At 61.5% G+C, this 18,275-nt stretch overlaps 1 protein-coding gene across 1 annotated transcript; it reads left to right on the top strand.

The window, feature by feature from the left end:
• Positions 1-1,394: 1,394 nt before the first annotated feature.
• Positions 1,395-18,253, top strand: CABLES2 (Cdk5 and Abl enzyme substrate 2). The gene is given in 12 exon segments (XM_014787540.2): positions 1,395-1,590; positions 1,593-1,723; positions 1,726-1,877; positions 11,661-11,732; positions 11,846-11,938; positions 12,452-12,529; positions 13,231-13,339; positions 13,870-14,035; positions 14,286-14,389; positions 14,785-14,891; positions 15,567-15,771; positions 15,990-18,253. Coding segments are annotated over 12 exon segments (1,545 nt in total). The 5' UTR covers positions 1,395-1,403; the 3' UTR covers positions 16,131-18,253.
• The last annotated feature ends 22 nt before the right edge of the window (positions 18,254-18,275 follow it).

Consider the following 18,275-nt stretch of genomic DNA (forward strand, 5'->3'; position numbering starts at 1 on the left):
CACACTTGGTGAAGCCCCACGTTCTACCTGACAGAAACTGCCCACTTTCCCTCCCAGGCACGGGAGAGGCCATGAAGGCCAATTTGGAAGGGCAGAGGGAAAAGGAAAGAGGAGAGTCTGGGCACTGGGTAGCCCACCAGCAGTGGCACAGGAAGGTCAGTAGGAGGGCATACGGCCAAGGCGGGTAAGGGGCCTGAACGGGTAGTGGGCCATGCAGCAGGGCCTAATGGAGGATGACGATGACAGCTGTTTTCATGCCACCCATGACCAGACACTCTCACCTGTTTCCCTGAGCCACGTCAATGCCACCCCCCCTACCCTGCGCAAACCAGAGCTCTGCCAGCCAGGGCTGTGTCCCCCTCTCCAGCACGTGGCACAGAAGAAACACTGGAAAAATGTGTGCACCATGTGTGGTATACTCAGGAGCATTTACTGAGCCCTGTGGGCTACCCAAACAGCAAGCGCCCGCATCTCCAGCCACGCGGCTGAGCCAGCTTAACCTGGCAATACCCTCAGATCAAATTCATTGTCCCCACTTTAAGGACAAAGAAACTCACAGGGAGAAAGCTGGACCGAGCAGACGAGTGGCACTGAGGTGGCTGCAGGACCCTGCCCCCCAAGATGCAGGTGGGCTCCTGGGGGCTCCAGAAGGCAGCACCTGAGCATGAAGCACCGGCTCTGAAGTCACCTGAGTACAGAAGAGGAAACTGAGGCCCAGGCACCACCAGGCTCAAGGTCACTTTGCTGCTGAGGGAAGTGCAAGACTCTGCCTCAGGCTGAGGGCACAGCACTGCCCCAACCAGCAGGCAGGTGCCTTCTCCCCTCAGACCCTCCGTCTCTTCTTCAGTCAATGAGGGAGGCCAGGTGGCACCGCCGGCCATTCCGGGGAGCCATGGGGCTCCTTGAGGGGCAGGCACTGGACGGTAGGCGGCCCAGCTTCAGCCCCGCACGCCGACCCCGCGCACAGACACACACTCGGAGAAGAGAAGTGCGCTGGAGCCTAAGAACGCAGGCTCCACGGAGGCTCACCACGAACGCCGCAGCCCAGCAAGGAGAACTGGGCGCCGGCGCCCCGCAGCCGCGGCTTCCGGGGGACTCGAACCTGCGGTGCCGCCGCCGCACGGCCCGGGTTAGGTCCCGCGGGGCGGACGCGCAGGCGGGCAGGCGCGCGTCTACCGGCTCCCTCGGGCCGCGCGGAACCCGCCTCTAGGACCCAGGAGGGCCGCCCCCGCGCCCCAGCCGCGCCGCGGTTCCGCGCTGGCCAATGGGCGGGCGCGACTGCGAGATATTTGCATGTGGGCGCGCCGCGGCCAATGGGCGGCGGGCGCGGGCGCGTGCGCGCGGCGGGCGGGTGGCGGCGGCGGCGGCGGCGGCGGGCGGGCGGCCGGGCGCTCAGTCGGAGGATGGCCGCGGCCGCGGCGGGTGGAGCTCCGGGCCCGTGCCCCGGCCCCGCCGCCAGGGCCCCGCCGCCCGCCGCCCCCGGCCCCGGCCCCGCCGCCAGGGCCCCGCCGCAGGCGCTGCGGAGGCGCGGGGACTCGCGGCGCCGCCAGGCCGCGCTCTTCTTTCTCAACAACATCTCCCTGGACGGGCGGCCCCGAGCCTGGGCCCGGGCGGGAGAAGCCCGCCGCCGCCGCCGCCGCCGCCGCCGACGCCCGCCGAGGCCCGCGAGCCGCCCGCGCCGCCGCCGCCGCCACCCCGGGGCCCGAGCCCGCGCCCGCCCGCGGGGCCCCGCCGCCCGCCGTGCTGCCCGTGCTGCCCGTGCTGCCCGTGCCCGCGGGCCGGCCGTCGGCGCCCCAGGGCCTGCTCAGCCCCGCGCCCGCGCCCCCCGCCGGACTCGGCCTGGGCCTGGGCCTGGGCCTGGACGGGCAGCGCCAGAGGTGAGTGGGGCCGGCCGGTCAGCGCAGGGGCGGGTGACGTGGGGTCCGCAGCCCGGGGCGGGCCCATCCGCACTGGGCTTGGGCGTCGGGGTGACCTGGGGCCCCCACCGCCCATGACACAGGACTGGAGCATTCTCTGAGCACAGGACTTGGGGATCAGGAGGTGACGCTGATCCTCTGGGAGTCCCAGACACAGCGTTGGAGTGTCCTGGGCCCTGCCAGCCAGGGACACAGGGTTCGGGGGTCCTGGGCATTGCCAGCCTGGGAGGGGGAATCTTGCCTGGGCGCCATCAGCCTAAGTCTTGCCTGGGCCCCATCTGGGGCTGTCAACCCCCTGGACGTTGATGTTAGGGTTTCCTCAGGCCCTGCCAGTTGCCAGACGTAGGAGTCATGGTCCCCTTAATTCTGCCAGCCCCTAGATGTGGGGTCAGAGTCCTGTCAACCTTGTCAATCCCCTGAACATGGGTTTCAGGGGTCCCTCAGCCCTTAGCCCCCAGACACAGCCCTGTCAGCTCTGGACACACCCCCTCCCCAGCCCACTTTTTTCAGTCTGCTGGACACACGGACTCGCAAACGTTCCTTAAATGTTCCGTGCATTCGCTGAGCTGGATGATCATGTGGGCTAGAGGTCTTCCCTGCACTGTGACATCTAGTCTCAGAGTCTTCTGCACCAGGCCGGACCTCCCAGCCCACTATACCACAGCTACTGGTCACTGGTCCCCCCATTGCCTCCTTGCTGACTCCTGTCCCCACTGTTCTCTCTGAGGTCAGTGTCCCTGGGCCTGTCACAACCCAGGTTGCAGTTACTCCCATGATTCCAGTTCTAGGAACCCCTCAGCCTATCCCAGAGCAGCCCCCCACCCCAGAGCTCTGCCCCCCAGTCTGTACCCCGGCCCAGATAGCCTCTGGCTGCCAGACACCCTGCTTTCTTCTCACAGAGACCCTTTCACAGCCACCTGCAGAGCTGCAGCTTCCAGTGTCGTTGAGCGCTGGCCCCCAGGTGGCCCTGCCTTCTTGGCCCCTTCCTCCAGACCCTGGGGCTATCCCCCCACCCTCCACCCCGCCACCCTCACCCTGAGGAGTGACTGGTTCTTGGGTCTGGGATTCAGGACTGGCTGCTCGTCAAAGTCCCTTCTCAAAACCACTGCTTAGCCTTTTGTCTGCAGGACAGAGCTGCGGGGCTGGCACTGAGGCCAGCCCTGGAGGTGTGCAGGGAGGGGCTGAGGGCAGAGCCTGCGGCTCTCGAGCCAGCCACTGGTCCCTGGTGTCCAGGGGAGACTCTTCTTACGTGGAGGCCATCACGGCTGCACTGGCATAGTCCCCTCGCGCCCCTGGCCCTCAGGCAGGTCAAGGTGATGGGGTCCTTCTGAGGGTCTGTGGTTGGGAGGGTCGAGTCCAGAAGACAGTTCTTTGTGGTCCAGGTTCTTGACTTTGCGTTCAGATTCTTCTGAGTGGCTGTCATGCTCCATAGACAGCAGTATTTCCGAGTGTTGGGGGGCTGAGTGGGGCAGAGGGGTCAGTTTGGCCTGAATGTGGCAGCTGCGCACCATGCCTCTGGCATCCCTGGGGAGGTGGAACTGCTGATCTGAGAGGAGACTAATATGAAGAAAAACGTATTTTCTTGGTGAAAATCAGTCCATTTTAAAAACAGAGCCCAGAAGCCTGCTTGTCCTTGGCTGGCAAACTCTCCCACGAAGTAGTTGTGTCTCCTGGTGGCTGTCAGCCCCGAGGGCGTCCCGGATCACGCAGCGTCTTGTGTGAGTCATCCTGTGACTCTCTAGGGCAGAGTGGTAAGGCCCCTCTGTGTGTGAGGACTCATGGGGTCCAGGAGGGCTTGAGAGGAAAGGTGGCTTGCCTGCAGCCAGGCCCACACTTTGTGGGCACGCTTTTGCTCTCGTCTCGCCAACCTGGTCCTACAGCGTGGCGCTGAGCCCCTGTCTTCTCTCCAGTTGCATGTGTGCGTCCCGGGCAGACCAGTGTTGTTTTAGGCTGTCCATTCAGCAGATGGTTCAGGCACTCCTCTGTGGGCCAGACCCTGGGAACAGGACAGGCCGGCAGCCTGCCTGCCGAGCCGTGCTCGCGAGAGGGCTCCCAGAGCGTGGAGGCTGCAATAGAGCTTTGTAACCAGGAGCCCTGCGTGGTGTGGTGATGGTGCTCGATGATGCTCCAACCTGTCCATTTCTGAAGAGGGAGGGCGCTGGGATGGGATGAGATGTGGTGTGAGTCAGGGTGCCCTTTGGCCTTCTGCTGCACCCACCGCGGCCCCGTGTCCCTCCACCCCTTCTTGCCTGGCCCGTGTCGGGCCGTCTCCTGGCTCTCCCTCCTAGTTGGCCTTCAAGTCCCCGTTCAGATGTCCTTCCCATTCTTCAGGCCCGCACCTGCCCATGCAGAATCTGTCCTTCCTGGGGCTCTGCTGCTGTGCTCAGGGCCCTGCCCTTGTGTCTGGGAGTCACTGCGGCTCCCTGACAGATGGCAGGCCGATAGCAGGCCCCCAGGATGAGGACCGTCCATTTCTCTCTGTGCTCCCCAGGCCTAGAAATGGGGCTACAGAGAGAGTCGCTGCCGAGTGCATGAGGCGTGGCTGGCCTAGCAAAGGGGGCTGCCAGCTACAGGTTTTAGGCTTCGAGGATTGGTTGTTTTCAGGAATGGAGGAAATTCTGAGAGTCTCTTCCCAACATCTACGTCATGAGTGGGGTGCTCTGACCCAGGCTCTGGGAACAGACCTGGTTGGAATCCGAGCTCCACCATCCAGGAGCTCTGTGACTTTGAGCGGGTGCCCTGGCCTCTCTGAGCCTCAGTCTCCTCTGTGAAACAGGTTTGCGCTAAGCATTCCCTGCCTGAGGGGCTGCTGTGAGGTCAGATGACCGTCGAGGGCTCAGCGAGGGGTGGCAGTGGCCAGGGCCAGGGGAGCAGACGCTCTTGTTACAGCCAGGGTGACCAGGGGTGCTCGCGGCTCAGCCCACAGCAGGGAATAGGGTTTCACACTCGGGGCTCAGTCTGGTGTGGCTTTTTCTGCTACGCCAGTGAGCACATCATTGAAATCCTTCTTTTCCTCGTAGAACTTCTAACACTGTGTATTTTCATTTCAACACTGTGATCACTTAACCCTCGTGAGCAGGCTGGGCCGCCGCGTCCCCCTCACTGCCACATGGTGCTCCTCTCCTCTCTCCTGCAAGGCCCGGGGCAGCTGCTCAAAGCACCACCAACCGGGCAGCTGACACAGCAGCAAGGTTTCCTCTGCAGTCTTAGAGGTCACAAGTCTGAGATCAGGGTGTGGGAGGGCCGCACTTCCTCAGGGGGTCCAGAGGAGGATCCATCCTGCCTCTCCTAGCTTCTGGTGGCCCCAGGCCACCTGAGCTTCTGGCCACATCATCACTCCAGTCTCTGCCTGCTTCTTCATGTGGCTTCTCCTTCGTGTGTCTTCTTCGTTTTCATCTCCTATAAGGACACCAGTCATGGAGTTAGGGCCCACCCTAAACTTCTTAACTTAAATACCTTAAACATCTTAACTTGATCACATCTGCAAGGACTGTGTTTCCAAATACAGTCATAGTCACAGATGTCGGGGGTTAGGACTTCAACATATCTTTTGAGGGGACACAGTTCACCCCACAACAGCCCTTGTTAGTGTTCATGACACTGATGAGGCGGAAGGTGAGCCTGGGGCGCTGTCATGAGGCCAGGGGCGTTGCTGTGTTAGCTGGGAGCAGAAATCCTCGTGATTCTGGAGGGTTCGCTCAGGATGGTTCTGAGAAAGGGCCTGGGATTTTAGTTGCCATCTTGGCTGGAAGCTGCCAAGCGCCTGTCCATGTTAAACCCATTCGGTGTAGCATCTGGCAGTTTGTTTACAACTCTGATTTTGGGGTTTCTTGCTCTCCAGCTGGAAAACAGCTGGAGATGGTTGCGGAGGTTGGAGCCCAGAGGCACGTGGCCCCATGGCAGCCCAGAGGCCTTGCGAAGATGGAGGCCTGGCCCCCAGGGCCCCTGCGTCGGGTCCCGTCACTGGGGGAAGCTGCAGGTCTCTCTGAGGGGTTGGCTGGAATTTGGGAGTTTTGCTTTGCCTGGCAGGAACTTGGTGAGACAGGGTACCCAGGACCGTCCACTCATTGGGCAAGTATGCACCCAGGGCCTGTGGTGTGCTAGGTGCCACAGTCAGGCGGGGTGGAGTCGTGAGCCAGCCGAGCGAAACCACTGCCCGCGCTCTCCTGGCAGTGGGGGTTCAAAGTCGGTGCTGGCACCCGTCAGCCACTGCACGAAGAAGAGCGGTCACTCCAGCGGGAGCCGGCCCGTTCTCAGATCATGTGATCCCACGTACAACAGCCCCTTCACATGGCCCCTGCTCGATTTGGGTGGTCTTCAGACCTCAGAGAGGAGCCCTTCCACGGCTGGGCGTTTCTTCAGTTGCAAAGTAGAGGAAGTTTATCAGACACTAGAAACACTGTGTAATAAATACGATTTCTCTTCGTGTCAGGGAGCATGTGTCTAGGGGGAGGTAAGTGTGGGCTGCCTGTTGGTAAAGAGGCAATTCTGAAAGGGAGCCGGAGGAGCGAGCAGGCCCATGCTACATGCGGTGGTCGCCTGTGCCCTCTTGGAAGCCCCCCCACGCCCCTGACCCCCGGACCCCTTCTTCCCAAAAGTGTCAGATGCAGGCAGCCTGGGGCCAGTCACTGCCACGTGGAGGGACGAGGCGCAGGAGTAGACCCCATCCCGTGTGACTTGAAGGCGGCTCGGGTGACCCGTGTGACCAGACATGGGAGTGGGGGCAGGGTGTCAGCCGAGGCAGCGGAAAACCCAGACTTGTTCTTTGTAGTTTGTTTGTTTTAGCCTTTTTTAGGTGAAGGTGTGAAAGGCGTGCATGAGCGCCCAGCTGGATGCATTTACCAGGTGCATACGCCCAGGTGCCCACCATAGCTCGGGGACAGCGTACCCTCCCCTAGAGGGTCTCCTCAGCCGGGTCCCCCCATACGAGATGCCGACTTCTCTCACTGATCCGAGCCGCCTGCGCCCGGGTGGCTCAGGCTGGAATCAGAGTATCCTCTGTGTCTGGTCCTGGAGGCGGCCGTCTCCCTGGGAGCACAGTGTGTCAGCGTCCTGCTGACGGCACTGGATCGCTCCCAGTGGGGGCTGTTTTGGGTAGAGTCTCCAGAATATTCCTGTCGTGTTTGCTGGATGCACAGACACGTTTCTGGGGGGCCCGGGGCAGCCATGTGGTCAGCATTAAGATTCTTGAGTGGCTGAGCAGGGCACCCAGGGCTGGAGCGCGTCCATGCGTGGTGGTGCTGTCCTGCTGGGGCCGTGTGTGAGGGTGCAAGGGTCCCGCCTTGGGGCTCACTGAGGGGCTGCTGCCCTTGACATGCCTTAGGAGGAGGCCGCTGCCAGAGGTCGATTGGCCAGCAGTTTCTCTTTTTTTTTTTTTTTTTTTTTTGTGAGGAAGATCGGCCCTGAGCTAACATCTGCCAATCCTCCTCTTTTTTTTTGTTGAGGAAGATCGGCCCTGAGCTAACATCTGCCAATCCTCCTCTTTTTGCTGAGGAATACTGGCCCTGGGCTAACATCTGTGCCCATCTTCCTCTACTTTATATAGGACGCTGCCACAGCATGGCGTGACAAGCAGTGTGTCGGTGCACGTCCGGGATCCGAACCGGTGAACCCCGGGCCGCCACAGTGGAGCTCGAGCACTTAACTGCTTGCACCACCGGGCCAGCCCCCAGCAGTTTCTCTTGAAAGGGGTGCTGCCTGGGGAATGGGCTGGGTGCTGGGCCATGCCCTGGGAAGAGCAAGCCCCGCCCGACTGTCCGGGGCGGCCCCTGGAGGCCGTGCGTGTCTGAGACCGGGGCTCTGGTTGTTGCTCGATGACTGCCCTCTCTCCTTGGATTTCTGGGAGACGTGCAGACTGGCTACTGTGGGCGCTGCCTGAGGCTCCGTCACCTCAGCACCCAAGGAGCATTGCACCTGGGAGTGTGGAGACTGCTGCTTTCCTGCCCGTGAACTCTCACTTCCAGAATGTTCCACAGCTGCCGGCTGGCCACTGTGCCCTCTGAGCATGGAAGCAGCTGGTCGTCTCTGGCACATGCCCTCTGGAGGCCCGGACTCCCACCGTCTCAGCCGCTTCACCTCTCAGTCACTGAGCATCAGCCTGATGACTCAGAGAGCAGTAGGTGTGCAAACCTGGGCCTCCCGTGTCCCCGGCCAGCGGTCTGCAGGGTGTCCTTCCTCCACAAACTCCAACTCCCGTGCAGCGGGAAGGGAAAGAGCGCCCAAAGCAGCGTCCCGCCCTCGGCCAGCCTGGTCTCTGGCTCAGAACTCAGGGCCCCGTAATCAGCACTGTCACAGTCTGTGCACCCAAACCCAAACAGCGTCGCCTGGAACGGAGGCCAAGTTCAGAGGAGGAGCACTGAGGAGAGGGTGCAGGAGGGGCCTGGATTCCAGTTCACCCAACGGGGCGGGGTGGGGCAGTGGCAGGGGCGGGGCAGAGGCAGTGGTTCAGTGGGTTAGTGCGCAGGCCGTCTGCCAGGGTGGAGGTCTCAGCCCCACCTCTTACCAGCTGGATTATCTCAGGCAAGTTGCTCACCAGCTCTGTGCCTCAGTTTCCCCACGTATGAACTGAGGGTGATAATACCGCCCACCTCACTGAGCTGCTGTGAGGGTTGAGGTTATGTGTAAAATGCTTACGACGGCGGAAAGATAGAATAAAACCACAGAGACCAGGCTCTGCGAAGCCTGCCGGGAACAGATTTTAAAATGTGAGGTGGACAGCAGGGTTCCTGCAGGCACCCAGCACTAACAGCAGAGCGAGCAGGCGGCGGAGTCAGCGCCCCCCGCTCCGCGGGCAGGGCATGTAGGTGCTGGTGCCCCAGCGCCTTGTGCAGACTGCTGCTGGCCTGGGCCCTGTGAGTGAGGTCACAGGCGTGCAGGAGCTATGGGCCCCCACCTGGGAAATTACCTGAGGAAATGAGCCTGAGAGCGCCACATGGGGCTGCGCCATGGGGCCGCAGAGCCCAGCCCTCTGGGGCAGGACACAGACACCTCCCAGGGACGGTCCTGTCCCCACCTGGGCCGGCCTCATCCCCCACCACGGGGTTAGCACCCGCCTGGCCCCCACCCTGGGCCTCGTAGGACGCTGGGTGTCTGCCCGACACGCCCCTCCCTCTGCGCCTTGAGCAGGCAGCATGCCCGCCTGCAGAGGCCCTGGTGCCCTCCTCCCCGCAGCCCTTCCCACCCTGCCATCCTGGCCGGTCCTCCGGCTGCTGCTCCAGTTCTGCACGTTCACGTCGCCTCAGGTGCTCGCCCCTCCCCGTCACAAGCAGGGGGCAGGTGGCACAGCCTCTCTGGAGACGGGGCCCCTGTGGCGGTGCCCCGGATTTTACTGGGCTGACTCCTCTGTTCCATCCTAGTTGCTTTTCAACAAGCTGTTGCGTTTCCCTTTAAAAGACTTAAATAGAGTCTAGACTCTGGCGTCAGGGGGACAGCCTTGGAACTCCCCAGGACCGCCCTGGCTGTGTGACCTCGGGCAGGTGCCTCTCTGTGCCGCCCTTTGCAGTCGTGCCTTGGTGTGAGGTGGCAGCTATAACACCCTCACTGGCACAGTCGCCCCCCACATGCGACAGTGCCTTTGTCCCTCACGCCAGCTCCTAGAGGACCCACTGGCTCTTAGTGACCTGGATTCCAGGCTGGCTGCACCCAGGGCGGTGCCCTGACCCAGCCAGATCTCGTCTGTGAACGAGAGTCCTGCTGGGAGGAGGCCCCGTGAGAGGCTGAGAGGAAGGTGTGGCGCCGGGCAGGCTGCAGCTCCCGCACGTGGGCTCCTCGGCATGAGCCCTCCTCTCTGTCCCCGCAAGGAGCCCGACGTGGCTCACTCTCCTAACGAAACGGCTACTGTTGACACACGAGGCACTTGACGCGTGCCCAGCCCATGCTGAGTGCAGGACCCGAGTTGCTTTGGTTCATAAACCGTGCAGCCTCGACCTCTGGAGCCTCCCTCCCCTGGGCGAGGTGTGGGGACAACAGGCCCGCCTTCGTAGCTTTGTTGTGAGGTCCTTACTGGTGAAATGTGCATGTCAGCCTGCAAGACCACGAGGAGGTCGACAAGTGACCACAGTGGTGGCCCTGGTGCCGGTAACCAGGGTTTATGATCTTGTCCTGAGGGTGCCGCCCATGCAGGGGCTTGGAGCCCTCAGGCTTGAGAAGCCCCCGACTCAAGGTCAGAGGCTGCCTTCCCAAGCTCCCCAGTGCGTGCTGGGTGCTGGCGAGGCCCCCCATTCGGGATGGGTTTCAACCAGACCCGAACAGCTCGTCCTCTCCGTTAACATTTCAGTTTTTGTCTCTAGGACAGCCACAGCACCCCATCACACCTCAGGAGCCCCTGATTGTCGTCAAGCGGCCGGCCCTTGGCCACCTTCTGTGGTCACTGAGGACCCACTCCCCCTCGGGCAGGCTGGGGTCCGCTGCTCCCTGACCACCCAGCACGTCTGTGGGGCCTCAGGCCTGACCTGAGGCCACGTGTGTCCCTCCTGAGGAGTCGCTAACTCCATCACCCCAGCCCCACACGGCCTTCTCTTAGACACAGCTGGGCTCGCAGCCCTCCTGACCACGCGGCCACAGCCAGCTTCTGTAGGGAAATCACCCTTATTCGGACCCTCCTTGACGTTGATCCCAGACCTGCCAGGCCTCATCAAACTGTTTATCAATAAGCAGCGAGTCCGGAAGCAGTTCTCTCCGTCACTGGACAGGGCTGTGCTCCAAGGAGAATCCTGGCCATGAGGCCTGGGACCGTCCAGTGGAGGGGCTTCGGTGTGATAGGGTCTGCCAATCCCTCAGCTCCTGGGATGCTCACAGGGGCGAGTGCCAGGCGAATGCTCTGACACGCTGTGTCTTCCCCCCTGGGTGACAGGCACGTCTCCAACACACACAGTCACAGGGGAGCGGGTGGGCACCGGGGCTGCGGCTGCCCCGGAGAGAGTGAGGGCAACATGTGAGCTGACCCTGAAGTCGAGGTACCACTGGAAAAGCTGGGAAAAGAATATTCCGGACGGAGGGGGCAGCCCCCGCGAGGGCCCTGTGGTGGGCGGCTGTGGCTCGTGTGGGGAGCACAAGGCAGCAATAGGGGCCAGGCGTAAGTCACCCTCTGAGTGCTCTTGGGTGTCCCCAGGACACACATCCCTGTCTGCTCCTGCTGGGGGAGGGGCAGGGCGCCACAAGGGCAGACAGGCCCGTGTGGGGACAGGGCCTGGGCTTCTCGGGGCCACAGCGCCCTGAGGTCGGGGGGAGGGTTGGCAGGACTTGTCCCCGTCTGAGGAGCTGGCCCTGCAGAGCCATGACTGGACCCCCTTCCGGGAGCTTCCACCAGATCCCTCAAACCTGCAAAGGACCGTCCGGGAGCGCGTCTTTTTGCCTACAGCCCGCCATGGGTGCACGTGACCTGCTCCGCTGATCTTGGGCCTGAGAGGGCTCTCGGGACCCGCCAGCCTGAGCCCCAGGAGGCAGCAGGCGGCAGGCAGACGAGGGTGCGGCCGGCCACCCCTCCCAGCACCGGGGCCCCCTCATTTTCTTCTGGCAAACTCTGGTCCTTGGGTGGCCCTTCCCAAGGCTCAGACCGGGTCCCGGCCCCGTGACCCTGGGGCCTCCCTTGGCTAGAGAGGAGCGTGGTGCCTGAGAAGCAGGAGTGACCAACAGCGCGGCTCTGCCTCCAGAGGGGCCCTCCCCACACGGCAGTGCGGGTCTAGCTCCAGGATAGAGAGCCCTCCAAGATCTGTATTCTGAGGCTCTGCGGTGTCTTCTTCACAGAAGGAGAGTTGCCTCCCAGCGCTGCTCCCTCGAGTTTCTGGAAGATGCGGTGGGATGTGCCTCCATCCAAAGGTACGGGTCTCAGCCACCGCCCACTCCAGGGCCCTGCACGCCCCAGCCGCCACTGGCCCTGGGGGCAGAGAGGGTCCTGGGGAGGGAAGAGTGACCCGTTTTCTGCCTTGCAGAACCAAACACGTATCTGGATCCCCGAGACATAAAGGCCTGAAGAAGACACACTTCATCAAGAACATGAGGCAGTACGACACCAGGAACAGCAGGTACGTCAGTGGCCGCAGGTGTGGGGCCGCCCGGAGGAGGAGGCCATCCTTCCTGCCGTGTGCTCCACGCAGGGGCACCTCAGGGCAGTTTGGCTTGGGACGTAGACCTGGGCACTTTTTGATGCTATTAGACCCCCACCCCTCCAGGATGGCTGAGGACAGGCTCCCTGAACTAGACGGTCACTTGGGCACATGCCTCTGTCTCTTGTGTCCTCCAAAGCCTGGCCTCTCCTGGATGAACTATGATCCCAACCTCTGGCCTCTACCCTGCCTGCGTGAGGCCCGGTGAGACCCTTCTGTGCAGCGCATCACGCTGTGGAGGGGACACACTCTCCAGTGGGACAGGTCGCCCTTATTAAGCACCTGGAGGGAACCAGCAAGAGCTGGGGTAGACAGACCACTGGGCCTCCTGGCCTGAGAGTCCCCTGGACGCCTGGAGTAGTTCCTGTCACCCGAGTCCAGGCGGGAAGGAACACCCACCGCCCTATTCTGACTCCTCTGCCTTCCTCACAGGATTGTCCTGATCTGTGCCAAGCGGTCCCTGTGTGCAGCCTTCTCGGTCCTGCCCTATGGAGAAAGCCTGCGGGTCAGGTGAGTGACCTGGTCCCCACCCAGTCCAGGGAGGTGTGGGCTGGGCTCACCCCAGGCTCCTGGCAGCCTCACGCAGGGGCCAGCAGCTTCCACTGAAGCTTCTCGAGAGCTCTGAAGGCTATGTCGGTCCTGGTTCTCCAGGAGGGAGTGTGTCCACACCATTACTTTGAGCTGCCTAAATGTAGGTGTCTGAGACATTCGTCCTCATGACAACACCACTGTGCAGCCTTGTGACCAGTCCAGGCAGCTGTGTCCCATGCATAACTCCAGGAAGAAGGAGACAGCCGTCAGGGTGGGGATGGCACCGTGTGACCTGGCATAAAAACAGTGGTGGGGAAACCTGCCGGTGGGGGCCTGAGCCAAGGGTTGACCACAGGGCAGAGGGCACATAGCGGGAAGGCAGACTTGAGGCGAAGCTCCGGTCAGTGCCACGGGGCCATGTCACTGCTGACCTACAGGGCGTTTTTTGGGAAGTGCCTGGGACTAGGGAAGGAGTGAGACCGGATGGTTCTTAGACAGAAGTCGGCCTGTGTCCTCTGTGACACGGGTGCTGCTGTCTTCCCAGCTGTGCGTGCACGCTCGGCCTCGGCGGGCATCATGGGTGCTGAGGGGGTGAGCTGTCGACCCCAGAGGCTCTGCTCCCCGCCTGCTCGAGGGGCAGACGGAGGGCCCAGCAGCTTTCTTCCGGCTGTGTGTTGCAGTGACCTGAGGGTGGACAGCCAGAAGCAGAGGCATCCGTCCGGCGGCGTTTCCATTTCTTCTGAGATGGTCTTTGAGTTGGAAGGCGTTGAGCTGGGAGCAGATGGAAAGGCAAGAGTCGATACCACACACGGTCAGGGCCCAGCAGGTGCAGAGTGTACGTTTATCCAGGAAGTAGACGATGAAGTTGTGTTTCACTTTAATCTTGTAAAATGCAAGGTGTCAGTGGGAGCAAGCCACACAGCCCTGTAAGAATGGGCCCAGTGGTCTCGCTCAGCAGCCAGGTAATGAGGGACGACCTGAGTTGGGAGGGGTGTCCTGGGCGCCTTCTGCACTGGTGGTCAGAGGCCAAGGGGCTTCAGAGGCAAGGAGAACGTTCCTGTCCTGCAGATCCCAAATAAGGGATGGCGAGAGTGGAGTTCCAGAATGTTCTTGTTACTGAGAACTCTAACTTCAAGTGAGTGAGCAGCATCTAGCTCAGGTCTGCACTCAGTAGCTTGAGCTGCCACCGTTCCTTCATGCCCACGTAAGGGGAGCCTTCATGTGCAATGCTGCAGCAGCAGGAAGGAGTAAAGCAGAGGGACGGGGCCGTGGGGCCCGGAAATGAGCAGCACTGAGTCCTGGTGCACTTGCCTTTCCAGGTCGTGTCTTATGCCAAGTTCCTGTACCCCACCAACGCCCTGGTCACACACAAGACCAACAGCCACGGCCTGCCGCCCCAGCCTCGGCCCAGCGTCCCCCGAGCTCTGCCAGGGTCAAGATACAAACCTGCCCCCGCCAAGTCGGCACCAGCCAGCACAGAACTAGGTACTGAGCCAGGCGATGGAGAGAACCCGTGTCCACAGTTGGCTCCGGGGGTCCCTCCTTGTTGGGACATCCTCCCTTCCACCCAGCCCTCAGGCCTGGAGCCCGTCCTAGACCCCGGGAGTGTCATTCCCCCTTGTTCCTCAGTGAGGCTCCCCAGGCACTAGACGGGTTCTGACTGAGACTCCAGGTGGCAAAAGCCGGCTGACCGGAGCTCTGGGCTCGTGTGGTCAGGGCTGCCCTCTGCTTGCAGGGGGTGACGCAGGGGACGCTCTGGAGTACAACCCCAACCTCCTGGACGACCCCCAGTGGCCCTGCGGCAAGCACAAGCGGGTCCTCATCTTCGCATCCTACATGGTATGGAGTGCTGCCACCCCGGTGACACACCCACACGGTTCACGCCTCTGGGGGCCTGGGAGTGGGCTGTGGACAAGGCGCCAGGGCAGGGCTGACGCACCCCCACCCACCGGGCACCAGCAGCACCGCGGGGGAGGCAGGGACATGCAGCAGGCCAGGGGGCAGTACTGGCCCCCCCACCTAAGGGTCAGCCCTTGCCTTCAGCCCACAGGCTTAGCAGCCGGGGTCTCTCGCCTCGTGTCCCAGGCTCTGGCACCCTCTGTCTTGAGGTGTGCCGTTCGCAGGGACCCCGCGCCTCTCTGAAGCCACTACGCATTCGCGTTTGCAGGCTCAGGCCAGTGTGAAATGGGCTGCGCGAGGGGCCGTCCCCTACCTGCTGCCCCTCTCTCTTGCAGACCACGGTGATAGAGTACGTGAAGCCCTCCGACCTCAAGAAGGACATGAATGAGACTTTCCGGGAGAAGTTCCCGCACATCAAGCTGACGCTGAGCAAAATTAGGAGGTGAGGAGGGCCCAGGCGATGTCCCTGGGCCGTGGTGGGGACATTCCTCAAACCCACTTCTGACGTGTGTCATCCTGTGAGGCCCTGTTGGCCTCTCCTCTCCCGTTTCCAGTAGATTCTTGAGCTTGACAAGTCCAGATGTGCCCCCCCGAGGCCCACCCACCTCCCACCATCTGACCAGAAGGAGGCTTGCCCAGAGCCCCACAGCGAGTAACTGGTGGAGCTGCCCTGAGCCCAGGCAGCTGGGCCCAGTCACTGCCCTTTGCTGGGGTCCTGTCTGCTGCGTCCCACTAACCACCCCCCAGCAGCAGTGGGGGACTCATCTGATGGTCCAGACGCCTCAGCACGCCCCTGCCTCAGGGCCTTTGCACTGGCCGTTTCCTCCCCATACCTGGCTGCCACAGGAGAGCAGGGACTCTGTCCTCTGTGGTGTCCCCTTGAGGACAGAGTGGGCCACCCAGTACAGTTGAGGCATCCTGCAGTTCCCCACTGAGGGGGAAGTGGAGACCAAGACCAGCCTGCTGCCCACCCATCAAGCTATGGGCCCTAGTGCTGGGCCGCGCCAGCCTGGAGGCACGGGCACTCTTCTAATGGCCCACAGGCATGTCCCTTTGGTAGTGGGAGGGTGGCCACTTCCCTGGCCCCACCAGCGCTTGGCTTCTGTGTAAACCACAGTTTGAAACGGGAGATGCAGAATCTCTCCGAGGAGTGCAGCCTGGAGCCAGTGACCGTGTCCATGGCCTACGTGTACTTCGAGAAGCTCGTCCTGCAGGGCAAGCTCAACAAGCAGAACCGCAAGCTGTGCGCGGGGGCGTGCGTGCTGCTCGCAGCCAAGATCAGCAGTGACCTCCGCAAGAACGAGGTGAAGCAGCTCATCGACGTGAGTATGCTCTCGTCCTGCCCGGCCTCCCCCCGGCCCGGCCTCCCGGGCATAACCTCCAAGAGCCCCTTGGCCATAGGCCAGGCACCCCCACACGGAGGGTGGTCATCCTCCTACTGGCTAAGCTGGAGCAGGGCCTGCCGCCCACACCCAGACCTGCTGACCTAGGTGGGAACAAGGGGAGGGGCCGACCTTAACCTCTCTCTCCTTCAACGCAGAAGTTAGAAGAAAGGTTTCGCTTCAACAGACGGGATCTCATCGGGTTTGAGTTCACAGTGCTCGTGGCCTTGGAGCTCGCTCTCTATCTCCCCGAGAACCAGGTGTTACCTCACTACAGACGCCTCACGCAGCAGTTCTAGCCAAGGTGGCCTCTGATGGGAGGAGGCGCCCCCAGCCACAGCCCCCCAGCACACACATTTGTGGCCGGGGGGTGTCCCGGGCTCTGAAACGCCTGCCCTCGGCCCCCATTGCTGCACCCACCTGGCGGGGCCGCTGTGCAGCCTTCACACCCCCGCTTCCTTGGAGGGTCACTGCTGTCATTCCAGAGGGCACCAGACCGCCACGGTATTTCTGAGAATTGCCTGCGTTCTTACATGAACAAACTGCGGGGTTTTGTTTGTTTCTTTTTCTTCACGTGCCTGAGACTGGTCTGGCTGCAGGACCTCTGATGTCCACTGCGTGGTGGTGAACCCTGACTGTGGTGTGTTTCTCCTTTGATCGCCTTGCCGCCTGCAAACCATCGCAGCCGCTGCACTGGCGCCCTGGTGGAGACCTGGTTTCCAGATCTCCCTGAACACGCTCCAATGACTGAAGTTAACGTCTGAAGCACTCATCTTGGCTACTTCGGGTTTTCAGATGTGGAAACACAGCGCTGTGGAACGCACCCCGCCCCCACGGCCTGGCTCCCTCCCAGCCCAGCAAAGCCCTGGGGGTTGTCCACTCGCCCCCCCACATCCACAAGCAGAGCTCTGGCGTCAGGTTAAGCCAAGAGCAGACTCCTGGTTGGATTTCATTTTTAACTCTTGGACCTCTGTTCTTCCGAGCATCACGTCACTGTGAAATCCTGATACCCAAGGTGTCGCACGCCCCAGCCAGCGCCTCGGCACACACTAGCCCACCCTGTGGGGGGTCCATCCTTCACCGCTCACCAGGAAAATGCTGCTTGCCCGCAACACTCTGGACCTTCGGGGTGACTGGACTGACGGCGCTTGGTTCTTGATCTTCCTGGGCAACATTGTGACGGAGGGAAACAGCGCATTCATTGTCATTTGGGATTGGGTTCTGTCGCTTTTTTTGAGTGAACAAAACCTGGCTAAATGAGGTCTCCTGAAGCTGTCACTTGAAGCCACAGGACCCTCAAGCAGGGAGGATGCTCCACAGCCCCGCCCACTAAAAGGGCCAGCATCGATGCCTTTCTCCCTAGGCTGGAGGTAGCTGTCCTGCTAAGCAGACCCCAAGGGGTGGCCGTGGTCTTTCTGTGCAGGTCTGTGCCCAGATGTCAGCAGGGCCCCTGCTCAGCTCTCCCAGATCTGTGTCCAGTTCTCCACTTGCCGCCTCAGAAGCACCGAAGAACCAAGAACTGTTGTTTTTCTTGATGGGTCAGTTGGTCTCAAAAGTGACCATGTTGGCTGGGTCACTAAGCTGCTTCCCTACTGCTGTCCCTTAAACCTGTCACTGGAGGGGCTCTGGGACAGCCCCACCCCGTATTCTGTCCATGTGGACTGGTGCTTTGCAGGAAGGAGGCCGGTTTTGCCCATCACAGCACTCGACCACCAGCACTCAGCCTGGACCCCGCGGAGGTGCAGGACAGCTGCTCCCCCGCGCTGGCCTGCTGCTCCCTCCTTCCTCAGCCACTCAGACTCAGGGAGACTGCAGGGTGGAGGGTGAGGCCCGTATTCCCACCTTATTTATTACAGTGCCTCCCTGTTCCCTCCCAGATGGCCCCCACACCCGACGTGCACTCACGGAGGAACAGAGGATGGAAGTTGCTCGGCCCCAAGCAGCTTTCTTCTGGAAAGCAACCTGTCCCGCCACCATAGCACCTCAAGGATATTCTCGTGTTACAAACCCTGTAAGGGACCGACTTCCAAAACGTATCTTCTGGTTTACAGCTTAGCCTCGAGGGACACATCTTGGGCATTTATGTGCGTATTTATGTGGTAAAATGTAGTTGTTATCAAGCTCGTCTGTCATCCCCTTCAGTGTCCTTTTTAATGCCAAAAGCTGCCACTGTGTGGCGCTCGGGTCCCTGCAGCAAAGCCAGCATTGAAGGCAAACCTCCGCTGAGCCAGCATCCTGAGAACGAGCCCAGACATCTGAGGTGTGTCCCAGGGCCTGGTGCTGCTCCCTCAGTACCCGCTAGTTACGGATTTAAATGTGTGTCAAGCGACTGTCTGACCTCAATGTCAAGTCATGTGTCACCAATCTGTTTGCAAATGGTAACGTAGTTGTGCTTTGAAGTAAAATTTGGTTTTGCAACATACTTCATAGGTTGTCTCCTTTCA

The sequence above is a fragment of the Ceratotherium simum genome, chromosome 21, assembly GCF_057802395.1.
Source record: "Ceratotherium simum simum isolate JZ-2026a chromosome 21, ASM5780239v1, whole genome shotgun sequence".
Lineage (NCBI taxonomy): Eukaryota > Metazoa > Chordata > Mammalia > Perissodactyla > Rhinocerotidae > Ceratotherium > Ceratotherium simum.